We start from the raw sequence: 12,185 nt of genomic DNA on the forward strand, positions 1-12,185 counted from the left end.
TCTGCAAAGTTTCAGGGAGAGACCAGTGGTATCTGGGGGTGAGAGGGGATGATGACATGATTTAGGGACAGTGTGACATGAGAGGATGCCATGCGGTGGAGCCAGTGTGACATTAGGGCAAGAGTCAGTGTGACATAGGGGAAGACTCAGTTTGTTAGGTGAGAGGGGTCTGTGGCCCAGAGAAGAGGGAGTTTATTTTGAAGTTGAAGGCCAGTAAATGTCACACACAGGGGTGAAGATCAGCCACGCTGAGTGAGGACAGGTGAGTAAACAGAATGGGGCCGGGGCTGACATATTACTGCTGACTGTGGAATAAGGCAGACACAGCTGGCCATTTGAGATTTCTCTTTGCTAATAAGGAGAGCAAAGCTCTTGGCTTATAGGACATGCCTCTGTGGTCAGGCATTTCATTTAGAAAAATTTCCCAGACTACAATGGGAGGGCAGACATCTAGAGAGATGGGGTCTGGCTGTCCTTCCTCCCTTTGACGCCATCCTCCCTTGGTTCAGAGCACTTGGCCCCTTTGAATATCCCCACCCCACCTTGATATTTCTCCCTTTGCAAAACTTCCAGGAGATCAGGCTTTTTGGTAGTTTATTCCCTTTCCAGGTCTCCCCTCCAAGAGGGCATGGAGATCAGAGACATGAACCACCTCTTTCTAACCTTCAGCATTCTGGCAGTGGCTGGTGAGTGCAGGTTCCCTTTTTTGGCTTAAAACTTTGAAAATGTCATATTGGAGAAAAATGTAGTAAATGGGTCTAGATAAGATGGGTGGAGAGCACATTAGAAAGATAAAAAAGATAAGACTTTAGGATTCCGGTGATTGGAAGTTTCCTAGCACACTCAGGTGTCTAGAGCCCACTGATTTTCCTCTGGCTGCATGGCTACAAGAGAAGATGCAGACTGGGACAGTAAGACTTGACACAATGGATGGTGGGTATTGGCAAAATTTTGTGATTTTGCTAATATAGCTAGGAAGGAAGCTTGAAGAAAAGAGAGAAGAATCAAGCTGAAGGAAGGAAGGAGACGGGGAGTGGAAAAAAGGAAGCTACCAATACAGAGGGAAGCCTAAGGGGAAATTAACAGAAGGACCCCAAAATGGTTCAACAACACCTCAAATATCAATAACACATTGACCATCTCAAAGCACTTCCACATAAAATGTTTCAGACTTTTGTCTTCTGGAATGTCTGCCTGTCTCTAAAATTCTGTCCTCCTTTCCCGACAGTAGTAACAACAAAAACTCTAAAAGCAACCCCGACACAAGTAAAGTTAGCCCAGCAGTTCAGTCAGATATACAGCAAAATGGCACCAACCTTTTTGGTTTTCCTGAACTCAGAATATGAGGCTTGTCTGGGGACCCTGATCCACAAACAGTGGGTTATCACTGCAGCCCACTGCTTCTTACCGTGAGTAATGGGGGTCCTAGCGGGAGAAGCACTCCCCCCTTGGTGCTTGGGATTGCTAAGGGGAACTGAGGCCCAGCCCTAAAGAAACTTGCCCAAGGGCTCTCAAGCCTGAGAAGTGATTGGAAGGAATCAGGAAATAAGTGGTTGTGAGTTAGATTTCTGGGCGGGGTGATGTAGACAGGGGAACTGGGGAAGCGGAAGACCAGGGGATGAATCAATAGGGAAGAAAAGCCTATATCCAGTGTGGTACAGGTCAGAGTAACAGAACTGCAATAGAAACTTCTCACTTGCCAGACAAGGAAATGGAGGTCTTGGCAAGTTATGGAAGGGACTCATGCAAAGTCAGAAAGCAAGTTGGGGGAGAAAGGATACAAGGTGACGATAGACTGGTATCTCCTGCCTCTACTAATCTTTCGTGGCCTGTTCCAGATTTCTTGAGATAAACATTGCTACTTCAAAAGACAGTTTCCAAAACAAGATTGAAAACCTAAGGCCCATGCTTACTGTCCAACACCCAGATTTTACCCGGGATTCTGCTGAGCATGACCTCATGCTCATCAAGCTGAGTCATCCCCAAAAGCTCAACGATCAGGTGAAGCTGGTGGCCCTGCCCAACACCACAGATGACAGAAGAGGGGAAAAGTGCACTGTCTCTGGCTGGGGCTGGGAATGGAAGGATTCCGGTGAGTGGCCCTCAAGACAGACCTTAGTGCTCCTTAAGCAGCCACTCAAAGAGGATTATCACACAATTATTATTGTAGATCATGAGAACTGGAAGAAGCCCGAGAACTTATAGCTTAACCTCTAGTTTTATTAATTTGGAAATTGAGGCCCAAACTGGTAACATGACTGTTTATGGCTGGAGATCGCTGAAATCCAGTGTTCTTGCCTCCCTTTTCCCCCAGGTGAGGGTGAAAAGGTATCTGGGTGGGGAGGGAGTTTGCAGGTAATCCCACTGGATGCTGAGTGTGGTTCATTCATCAGAAACTGAGAGACCAGCATTCACTAATGAAAGCATGCACACACAAGCCCAAGTTACGCAGTTTATGACACTGGGACCAGACCTTGGTTTTCTCATTTCACTATGTTTATTTTTCTCTGGTTCCTTTTCATTTTGTGTTTTTCTTTCATTGAATGATGGAGAGGTTAATAACAGAAAAAGAGGGAGGGAAGGGAAGAAGAAAGGGAGATGAATATGTGAGGATCAAAGAGAAACAAAGCCTTTTTTCTCTCTCTCTCCCCTTCTGTGTGTGCGCATGCACACATACACTCGTGTGCTCAGGCTCAGAGCCTGACGTCCAGATAAACCAGACCGTCTTTTGGTTCTCTAATGATGACTGCAAGGAGTCCCCTGTGAGACAAATTCCTGTTCAAATCACGGAGAACATGTTCTGTGCAGGATCATCTCTGGAGAACAAACACATGTGTAAGGTAACTCTTTTCCCTCTGCCCCCTTTGAGTTCAGTCTAGGACACTGTTTTGGGGTCCACATAATCTTCCTCGACCAAGCCAATTTCCTGTCTCTACATTCAATAGTAAATGGGATCCAGGCAAATGAGATCAAGGTCAATGGGATCCAGGAAACAATGTGTCCTTCTAATAATGAAGGAACATAGATGCTAGGGCAGAAGCAGCTTAGAGTGTTCTTAGTTCTTTACGTCTAACTCAGATGTGCCCTGGAATGAGTGGTGGGATGGACCCAAGATGTCCTCCAGACGTTTCTCCCAGCCCTTACCACCTAAGTCTTTCTTTCTTTTGTTTTCTTTAACCCCCTAGGCAGATCCGATGTGCCCCAATCGCCCCTTCCACCACCTAAGTCTTTCCATCCTGGACTCCTCACATGGGACTTGGCATGAGGCACTGAGCAAAGGTCACTTTGCTTTGGCTATCCTGCCTGCCCCATCTGTTCTTCTTCTAACAGGAATTAGCAGCTGCCCCAGTCTTGTGCCAAAATCAGCTCCAAGGCATCCTATCTTGGTCAGCAGGGTGCATTCTGAGAGGTGATGTCGGCTACTACACCAAGGTTTCCCGCTATACAGACTGGATCCGCAAAGTCATCCACAGCAACTGAGCTCTCTCCATTCCCTCTCCCAGTGGCCTCAGACCTGGGTCTACCATCCTTGACCATTCCTTTCCCTCAGAACGATATGGGAATAGAGTCTGGCTATCCGAAAGTTTATGCCCCTTCTGTTTTCTTGACTTCACTTCTCCTTTCTCAGTCCTACCCTGAATGATCATCAGATTGAGCTGGATAACATTCTCCTACATAAACCAGCTTATCACCGCTTTCTTCCTCTCCTCCAACTTCCTACTCACCTGCTGTGCTTTCCTCAGACTTTTATGGAGTGGTTCTCCTTCAACCCGTACCCCCCAAAGGGCATATGGGCCTCAGGAATGTGATGGTGAGACTGTGGCACCTCTATGGTGACTCCTTTGACCTCACTTAGTGCTGAGCCAGGCCTCTGAGTCAGGTCTGTGTCTTCTCACTCCGTCATATCTAATAAGGTTTGGCAAACACCGCGATGGTAAGCAGACTGATGGCAACATAATTGTTAGAGACAGAAGCTAGAATTTCATGACAACAAGGACTAAAAGGGTCTCCAAAAGGGTTAGGAGATGAAGCAGAAGTGGGTGCACAGAGGAGTTAAATGGGTCACACCACCAACAGGAGGAGGGATGATCTCCAGAGAGCTCTTTCCTAATGCTAAGCACAGAGAAATCTAAGCTCGCTGGAAAGAGAATGGTAGAAGGATAATAGGGGAACATTGAAACCTAGGTGAGTAGAATTGCGTTTGTGTGTGTCTGTGAGTGTACATATGCCCATATGTGTGTATAGATCAGTGGACATGTGTGCAAAGAATGATCTCACTGAACCAACCAAAATCTATCCTACACCAATTGCCAATTCAGCTAATTTTCCCCAAATCCCACATTTATCTATCTGCTCTTAGCCTACCTTCTCAATTATTAAATTTTAAAAAACTAAAATAGGTCCTATTTTTTATTACAATATTTTATTTTGAAATTAGTTAAGATAAGAAATTGTAAAAAAAATATATATATATATATATAAGTTATATAGTTATATATAGTTATATAGTTTCTGGGCACCCAGACTGGCCCCATGGATACTATTTTCTATAACCATAATAAAATGTCAAAACCAGGAAATTTAATGGTGTTCTTTCAGATACAGATTTTATTTGGATTTCACCAGTCTTTCTTTACATATATTCTTGTTAAGGGTGAAATTTGAAATCTTATCACATGTGTGGATTCCTGTAACAGTTACCACAAGGAGAATCCAAAGCAGTTCTATCACCATATCACCAGAAAGAAACTTCTTTGTGTTACACTTTAATAATCACACCTTTTCCTGGCCCCAAACCATGCAACCACCAACCTAGTCTCCATCAGTACGATTTTGTCACTTCAAGAATGTTCTATAGTATGCAATCTATATAATTCCACTGCTTTTTTTTTTTTTCCATTCATGATGTCCCAAGAGTCCTTTCATTGTCATTTCCTTTCTGTCTGAATAGCTTTTTTAAGTCATTCTTTCAGAGCAAGTCTGCTGGGTGACAAATCCTCTGAGTGTTTCTTCACCTTCTTTCTTGAGGGATATATTTTGCTGAATATAGAACTCTGGGTTGACAGTGCTTTTCTTTCAGGACTTGGAAAGTGCCTCTTTCTTCTGTCCTTCAATGAGTTTCTGAGGAGAAATCTGCTAGCATGTGATTCGTTGTTTCCCAGTTGGTAATGCCTGCTTTCTCTCTGGCTCTGGCTGCTCTTGAAAGTTGGTTGGTGTTGTTTTTCAGGGATTTGATTATAACATGTCTGCGTGTGAACTTTTAAGCTTATTCTGTTTGGGGATATATTCAGTTTCTTGAATCTGTAAGTTTGTGTCTCTCACCAAAGTTGAGAAGTTTGAGCCATTATTTCTTCTGGTGTTTTTCAGCTCAGTGTTCTTTTCCTTCTTCTGAAACTGATAACATGAATGTTAAATCTTCTGTTACTATCCCATAAGTCCTTGGGGATCCATTCATTTTTTAAAATATCTCTTTTCCATCTGTTGTTCATATTGGTAATTTCTACTGCTCTACCTTCAAGTTCACAGACTCTTCTGGCTTGTTGATTTTGCTATTGAACTCATTATCTTAATTATGTTTTTATTTTCCATATTTATGATGCTTTCACATATTGGGAGTCTTGCTGGCTAGGGAAAGAGTGCCCCGCCCAGAGCTAACTAATTCCCGGAGGTAGTAAATGACTCTGTCTACTACATACAAACCTACCAATCCAGAGCTCTACCTCAACCACCAACTCTAACTAACTTTCACACACCAAGCCAATATTTCCCCTGCTCCGAATCACAGTGGGGTCAGGTACTGAACAACTAGAGATCACCACCATAGCTCAGAGCCTGCTGAAATTATTCAAACTATTCATTCCTAAACTTGCTCAAACTTGACTATCCTGCCTCACCCATTCTTTCTTTTGGTTTCCAAATAAAGGCTTGTGGCTGTGCTTTCCTCTCGCTCCTCCTGCCTCGGGACTGACCCTGGTTCTTCCTCATGTAGCTGTGCATGGTACGGCATGCCTCTTAATAAACCCTTCTTTCAATGGCACTGACCTGGCAATGTTATCATTTAGTCACTTTTAGAAATTAAATCATAGGAAAAAAAAAAAAAGAAATTAAATCATAGGTTCAATTAAAACACCCATCTAGGGCAGCCTAGGTGGCTCAGTGGTTTAATGCTGCCTTCAGCCCAGGGTGTGATCCTGGGGTCTTGGGATCGAGTCCCACATCGTGCTCCCTGCATGGAGCCTACTTGTCCCTCTGCCTGTGTCTCTGCCTCTCTCTCTCTGTGTCTCTCACGAATAAAATCTTTTAAAAAAATAAATAATAAAAAATAAAACACCCATCTAATGAATTTTTTTATTTCAGTTTTATATTTTTAAATTCTAAAATTTCCATTGGGTTTATCTTTATATCTTCTATAAATCTTTCCTAAGATTTTCTATTTATTTTTATTTCATTCAAGAGTATTTGTAATTGTTTATTTAAGGAACGCTTTTATAATAGCTTTTTAAAATCCTTGTTTGATAATTCCAACATCTTTGTCATCTTGGTGTTGGCATCTGTTGATTATATTTTCTTTCTTCTTTCTTTCTTCTTTCTTTCTTTCTTTCTTTCTTTCTTTCTTTCTTTCTTTCTTTCTTTTTTTATTATATTTTCTTACTGGAGTTGAAATTTGTCTAATACGGTGAGCAATTCTGTATTTATATATCCTGGACAGTTGACTATCATAAGACTCTGATTCCTATTTAAATATCCTAATTGAGGGGCACTTGGGTGGCTCAGGTGGTTAGGTGTCTGACTCTGAATTTTGGCTTGGGTCATGATCTCAGGGTTATAGGATATAGCTCCATGTTGGGCTCTGTACTGGGTGTGGAGCTTGCTTGGGATTCTCTCTCTCCCTTGCACTCTGCCCCACCCCCCACTTGCTCTTTTTCTCTCTCTCTCTCTCTCTGAAAAAAGATATCCTAATTGAGCAATTCTAGCCCACTTTTGTGGCTGTGATTCAAATGTCAATTTGGTTTATAAAGCTTCTACAGTGTTATTCAGTGGGAGCTGCTGTGACAGAACAATGACCACCCCCGCTCCCCAGTGTCTACAACCTAATCCTTCAAACCTGTGAATATGTTACCTTCCATGGTAAGAGACTTTGCAAATGTGATTAAGTTAAGGATCTTGATATGGGAAGATTACCCTGGATTATCAAGGTGAGCCCAATGTAATCACAAGTGTCTTTATAAAAAGAAGGCAAAAGGATCAAAAAGAAGAGGGGAGATGTGATCACAGAAGTAGAGATTGGAGTTATGCTTTAAAGATAGAGAAAGGGGCTGTGAGCCAAGGCATGCAAGCAGCCTCTAAAAACTGGAAAAGGAGAGGAAATGGATTCTCCCCACAGCCTCAGAAAGGCTTCCAGAAAGAAGGCAGCTCTATGGATACCTTGATTTTAGCCAGCAAAAGCCAATTTGGCCTTCTGATCTCCAGAACTGTAAGATAATAAGTTCTGTTTTGTGCTGTTTTAAGCCACTAATTTTTGGGAATTTTTTATAATAGCAACAGGAAACTAATACATGGTGGAAGTCAGAATTCTGACAACCAGCCCCACTCCTGCAGCACTGTAGGGATGAGGGAGTACATGGCTTTTTCATAGGGTTTGTCTTGAGAACAAGGAAATTACCAATAACTTAGTGGTTTAAAACAACAAAAATGTATTAGCTCAAGGTTTCCTTAGTGTTGGGAGCCGCGTGCCAGGAAGGGGTTAATGGATCCAGCAATGGCTCTCTGTTGACTCTTCCAACCACGGCCCACCTGTCTCACCCTTGTTGTTGAAGGCTTGTGGCTCAAGGACGCATACTATAGCTATCTATTCAAGGGCGCATACTGTTGCTATCTACTGTGAAAGGACATGTCTGGAGAACTAAGCTTAAAATATCCTGCTTGTTAAACAACCCTGCTTTATAAAAGAGTGAATAATACAAATAAAGTTGGCATTGTGGCTGAATCCAGCCATATGTCCCTCCTGCTCCCACTCTGTTTATGTCTCTTTTCTTTTCCTCATTCCCTTACCCTCATCCCTGGACGGTTGTCACCCCCAGCGCACGCGACACCTTAGTTAAGAGTCCCATAGCTCAATGTCTCATAAGGCTAAAATCAAGATATAGGCCCACTCCATCCCCTCCTGGAGGTTCAACTAGGGAAGGCTCCACGTCTACCTCTTTCACATTGCTGGCAGAATTTATTTCCTCCCGGTCATTAGACTGAGGTCACTGAGTCTTACTACCTGTCAGCAGGGGTCTACACTCAGCTCCCAAACTCTCAGATCTTTGCCATGTAGACTCCTCCATCTTAGCGACAGAAGACCACCCTCAATGTCAAATGCTTCTCACACTTCAGTCTCTCTGACTTCTCCCCCTTCCACTACCAGGCAAAGAAAACTCTTGACTTCTAAAGGGCTCATGTGATTACACCAGGAGCACCTGGATAATCTCCATATCTGATTTTCCATCATGCCGTATAACATAGCCTAACCACAGACATCATGTCCTTCAAATTCACAGTTCTAGGTCAGGGCATGTACTCAATGGTAGGAACCTTGGGGGGAGGTGGGAGGGGCGGGAGGTACAACTTAAAATTCTGCCTACCACATATAGTTAAGAAGTTTCTGTTCCACTGGGCTTCCCCTGTCCTAGTCCTTTGGCTAGAGAAATAAGGTTTTCTTATTTTGTTGTTGTTTTGTTTATTTGTTTTTTGTTTTTTGTCTCTGCCCACTGTTGTTTCCAGGTTACAGATATTTTTAGCATATAGACCTGGATATATAGAGGGCAAGAAAAAAAAAACAGGAAGTTCACTACCAGGTCATTCCTCAAGTCTCAAGATGTCTAGCTAATTCACTTTTCCCCCACTTTTCAGATCTTCTGGTAAATGACTTGTATATTTTGTTCGGGTTTTTTTTGGGTATTGTTGTTATTAACAGGAGGTGTAAAATGGGATATACTTACTCCATCTTGTCTGGAACAGAACTTTAGTTACATGGGACATTAGAAAGATGAAAGGTAATGCAGTGAAGAGGAAAGACCACTGAACTATATAAGTTAGACCTGGGTTCTGGTCTAGACTCTAGTACTGACTAGGCAATGATTTTCATGTTGTATATGCATGAGCCCTAGGAGGATATAAGAAGTGAGTATTAAAACTTCTATTTGCAATTAGTTTAGCTCATCTTTTAAAAAATTTTTTTGGGGGGCACTCAGTTAAGCATCCAATTCTTGGTTTTGGCTCCAGTTATGATCTCAAGGTCTTGAGATTAGGCCCCACATCAGGCTCCATGTTCAGTGTGGTGTCTCCTTAAGATTCTCTCCTTCTACCCCTCCCCTCACTCAAGTGCACTCTCTCTGTCTGTCTTAAATAAATAAGATCTTCTAAATTTTTTTCTTTTTTGGGATATGTTTTATAATATGCACATGTCAGTTCATATATAAGCACCCGGATATATAAATATACATATATTGGTGATATATGCTCAAAAATGTTTTATACAATTGGTGACAACACCAGATATCTAAAATTAGACTGCCCCAGATTTTCTGGGACATCTAATTGCCTAAATATGTCATATTTGATTTAGGACAGCTCTCTTCAAAGTGGAACAGACTGTAATTCATCAATTAAGATTCTTTTATATATCTTTAGTTAAAAGCATAATTCTTAGCTCAAATAATGCTTCCTACATTCCTTAGAACTTTCATATGGAGAAGTGATCAAATGAGGGCGAATCATTCTTAGAAAAGTAACCCTTTAGCAGTAAAATCCAATAAATAAATTCTGTGTTTATACTTTGAACCTAATAAAATTAAGTGAACTGAATGAAAAACAGTGAGTGCTTTCTAAAATTCATTTAAGATTATACTTAGTCAATTTGCTAAGCATAAAATTCCATTAATTTAACTTCCATCTTTAGCTCTAACACACAGAGGCACATTTACATATGACACTCTGAAACTGTGACACCCAGTTCTCTCCAAGTGGACTTTCCTTTGCTTTTTTCATTGTCAGTGACATTGCAAGAAAATGGGTACCCACTGCTGCAGTGTCTCTGATCTTCACATGGCTGCATGTGACAGAAGCCACTCATTGATCTCTTATCTCATCTTTTTTTTTTTTTTTTTTTTGTAATGGATACCCCTTAGCTGGCTTATGATTGCCTTGTTAGAAGCTATCCTTCTCAACATTCTTTGTAGCTCACTGTAGCCATATGACTAATGTCTGAGAGAATGTGACTAGAAAGATGTGCACAATATTTGTATCACTTTCTTAAAAGGAAGCTCTTTGCCCATTGTATCTTCTTCCCACTTCCCATGGGCTGGAACACAGTGGTGATGACGGTCAGCAAGTCTCAACCTTGCTCATAAAGAAAACAAGGGAGAGATGAAATGAGACAGAAGAAGGCCGTATGATCTATAGGAGCAGAGCTGCCTTCTTACCAAAAACTGCCCAAAAGCTCCAGACTGCTCTGTGAGAGAGAAAAAACATTTATCTTGTTTGCTCCATTGTATATTGTGTTCTCTGTTACAGCAGCCTATCCTATAACCTAACTAATACACCTATTTAGTTTTTCAGCACATGTTAAGTTTTTACTATACTAAGCTATTGTCTTAGGTTCTAAAGATTTTTTTAAAAAATGAATCAGGCATACTTCCTATTTTGAATAATTCCAAACCTAAGAAAAGAAATTTTGAGTCCAAGGAAAAATGGGAAGACAATTGACCACCTATGTTTTCACATGCATTGGTTTATCAATCCTCACCCAAAAAATGAGTTGTAAGTGGTAAACTGTCTTTGTACATCCATGTAAACTGACAATCCAGTGGCACATCTGCCTTATAAATGGTGGACCCACTATGCATTTTTATCATCACCTTTGATGTAAGACCATTTTTTAATTGGTACTGATAGAGCCAGTAAAACTATATCTCCATGGCCACAATTGAGGTTCCTCATAAAATAGGCATATGTGGCTTGTATTCTGGAATCCCATCCATTCAATCTTCCAGCGACAGCTCCCAATTTTCATACTAAGTTTTAGTCTTTCCTTACTCTCCCTTCAGTCCATGTGCTTGAGCAGGCTATACCTCTGTTCTTACCTAAAAGTGAAACATACTCCTTAGGCTTAAGCCAGTCAGTGCATCATTTCCCTTAGCCACTGTGATTGACTCAGGGATGAAAACGAGACTCAAGTCAGTAAATTTGAGTTCTTGGGGAAGCCAACTTGCTCTTGCTTTTTCGTCATGAACCTAAGAGGATGGAAGGACTAGAGCACTACTGTATGGAACCTGATCATGAACCATGTGGAAGGAGAATTAATGGTGGGAGCACTAGTGAATTGTTTTGCTTGAATCCAGCTTTACTTCTTGAAGCCTTGGGACCTATACTTGGGCTTTCTAGTTAGACAAAACAATTAAGTTTCCTTTTAGGCCAGATTGGGTCAGTTTTCCTGCCACTAGTAACAAAAAGAATCCCACTTATTTTTTAGAGTTGCAACCTGTGCTGAAGGTGAGCTATTTCTGGAGAAAGCATACATCTTTCTATACTATTGTTCCTAATTGTATTACTTGCTAGAACATCCAAGATTTTTGATAAACAAAATTTATTATGTAAAATACAAATGCTTTGCCAGGGACAGTAATGCAGAGTCAAAGGCCACCACTTTCAGAGAGATTTTATAACATCTATTTTACTTGGTAGTTTTGGATTTGCCATGGTGTCTGGCTTGGGTAATTTTGGCATTGATGGTTTACCATATTTGTGTGTTTTAAAAATTTAATATTTGACCTAATTATATCTTCCTAAATCTAAATATAGTACACAATCAGAAAGAGTTCAGCCTGCAGGACAAAACAAGTAGAAAGTTAAATTTAGAGTTTTCCTGCACCATCAGGACAACTTCTTCATGAGGCTATTATCATTAAGAGCAAGAAAAGCAGCTGACTTTCCTAACACACAGGGACAGATGTGGAAAGTCAGACAAAATGAGAGACAGGGAAATATTTCCCAAATGAAACAATAGAACGAAATCACAGCAAGAGACTAAGGCAAAATGGATATAAGTAACATGCCTGGTAGAAAATTTAAAGTAATGTTCATAAAGATACTCACTGGACTTGAGAAAAGAATGGAAGACAGCAGTGAAACCCTTAACACAC

The 12,185-nt window shown here is 41.1% G+C and overlaps 1 protein-coding gene across 1 annotated transcript; it reads left to right on the plus strand.

The window, feature by feature from the left end:
• The first annotated feature begins 628 nt into the window (after positions 1–628).
• On the plus strand, positions 629–3,480 carry LOC112922819 (serine protease 58-like). Its single transcript, XM_026002468.1, has 5 exons — positions 629–686; positions 1,229–1,409; positions 1,839–2,092; positions 2,692–2,840; positions 3,331–3,480. The coding sequence occupies exons 1-5, from the start codon at positions 629–631 to the stop codon at positions 3,478–3,480; spliced, it is 792 nt and encodes a 263-aa protein (XP_025858253.1).
• The last annotated feature ends 8,705 nt before the right edge of the window (positions 3,481–12,185 follow it).

This window comes from Vulpes vulpes, chromosome 16, assembly GCF_048418805.1.
Source record: "Vulpes vulpes isolate BD-2025 chromosome 16, VulVul3, whole genome shotgun sequence".
NCBI lineage: Eukaryota > Metazoa > Chordata > Mammalia > Carnivora > Canidae > Vulpes > Vulpes vulpes.

Bases quoted from the DNA above. Each gene is read 5' to 3' on its own strand.
- LOC112922819 (XM_026002468.1), top strand. From the start codon at position 629: ATGGAGATCAGAGACATGAACCACCTCTTTCTAACCTTCAGCATTCTG. The intron at 687-1,228 runs GTGAGTGCAGGT...CTTTCCCGACAG, and splicing joins CAGCATTCTGGCAGTGGCTG to TAGTAACAACAAAAACTCTA. The intron at 2,093-2,691 runs GTGAGTGGCCCT...TCGTGTGCTCAG, and splicing joins CTGGGAATGGAAGGATTCCG to GCTCAGAGCCTGACGTCCAG.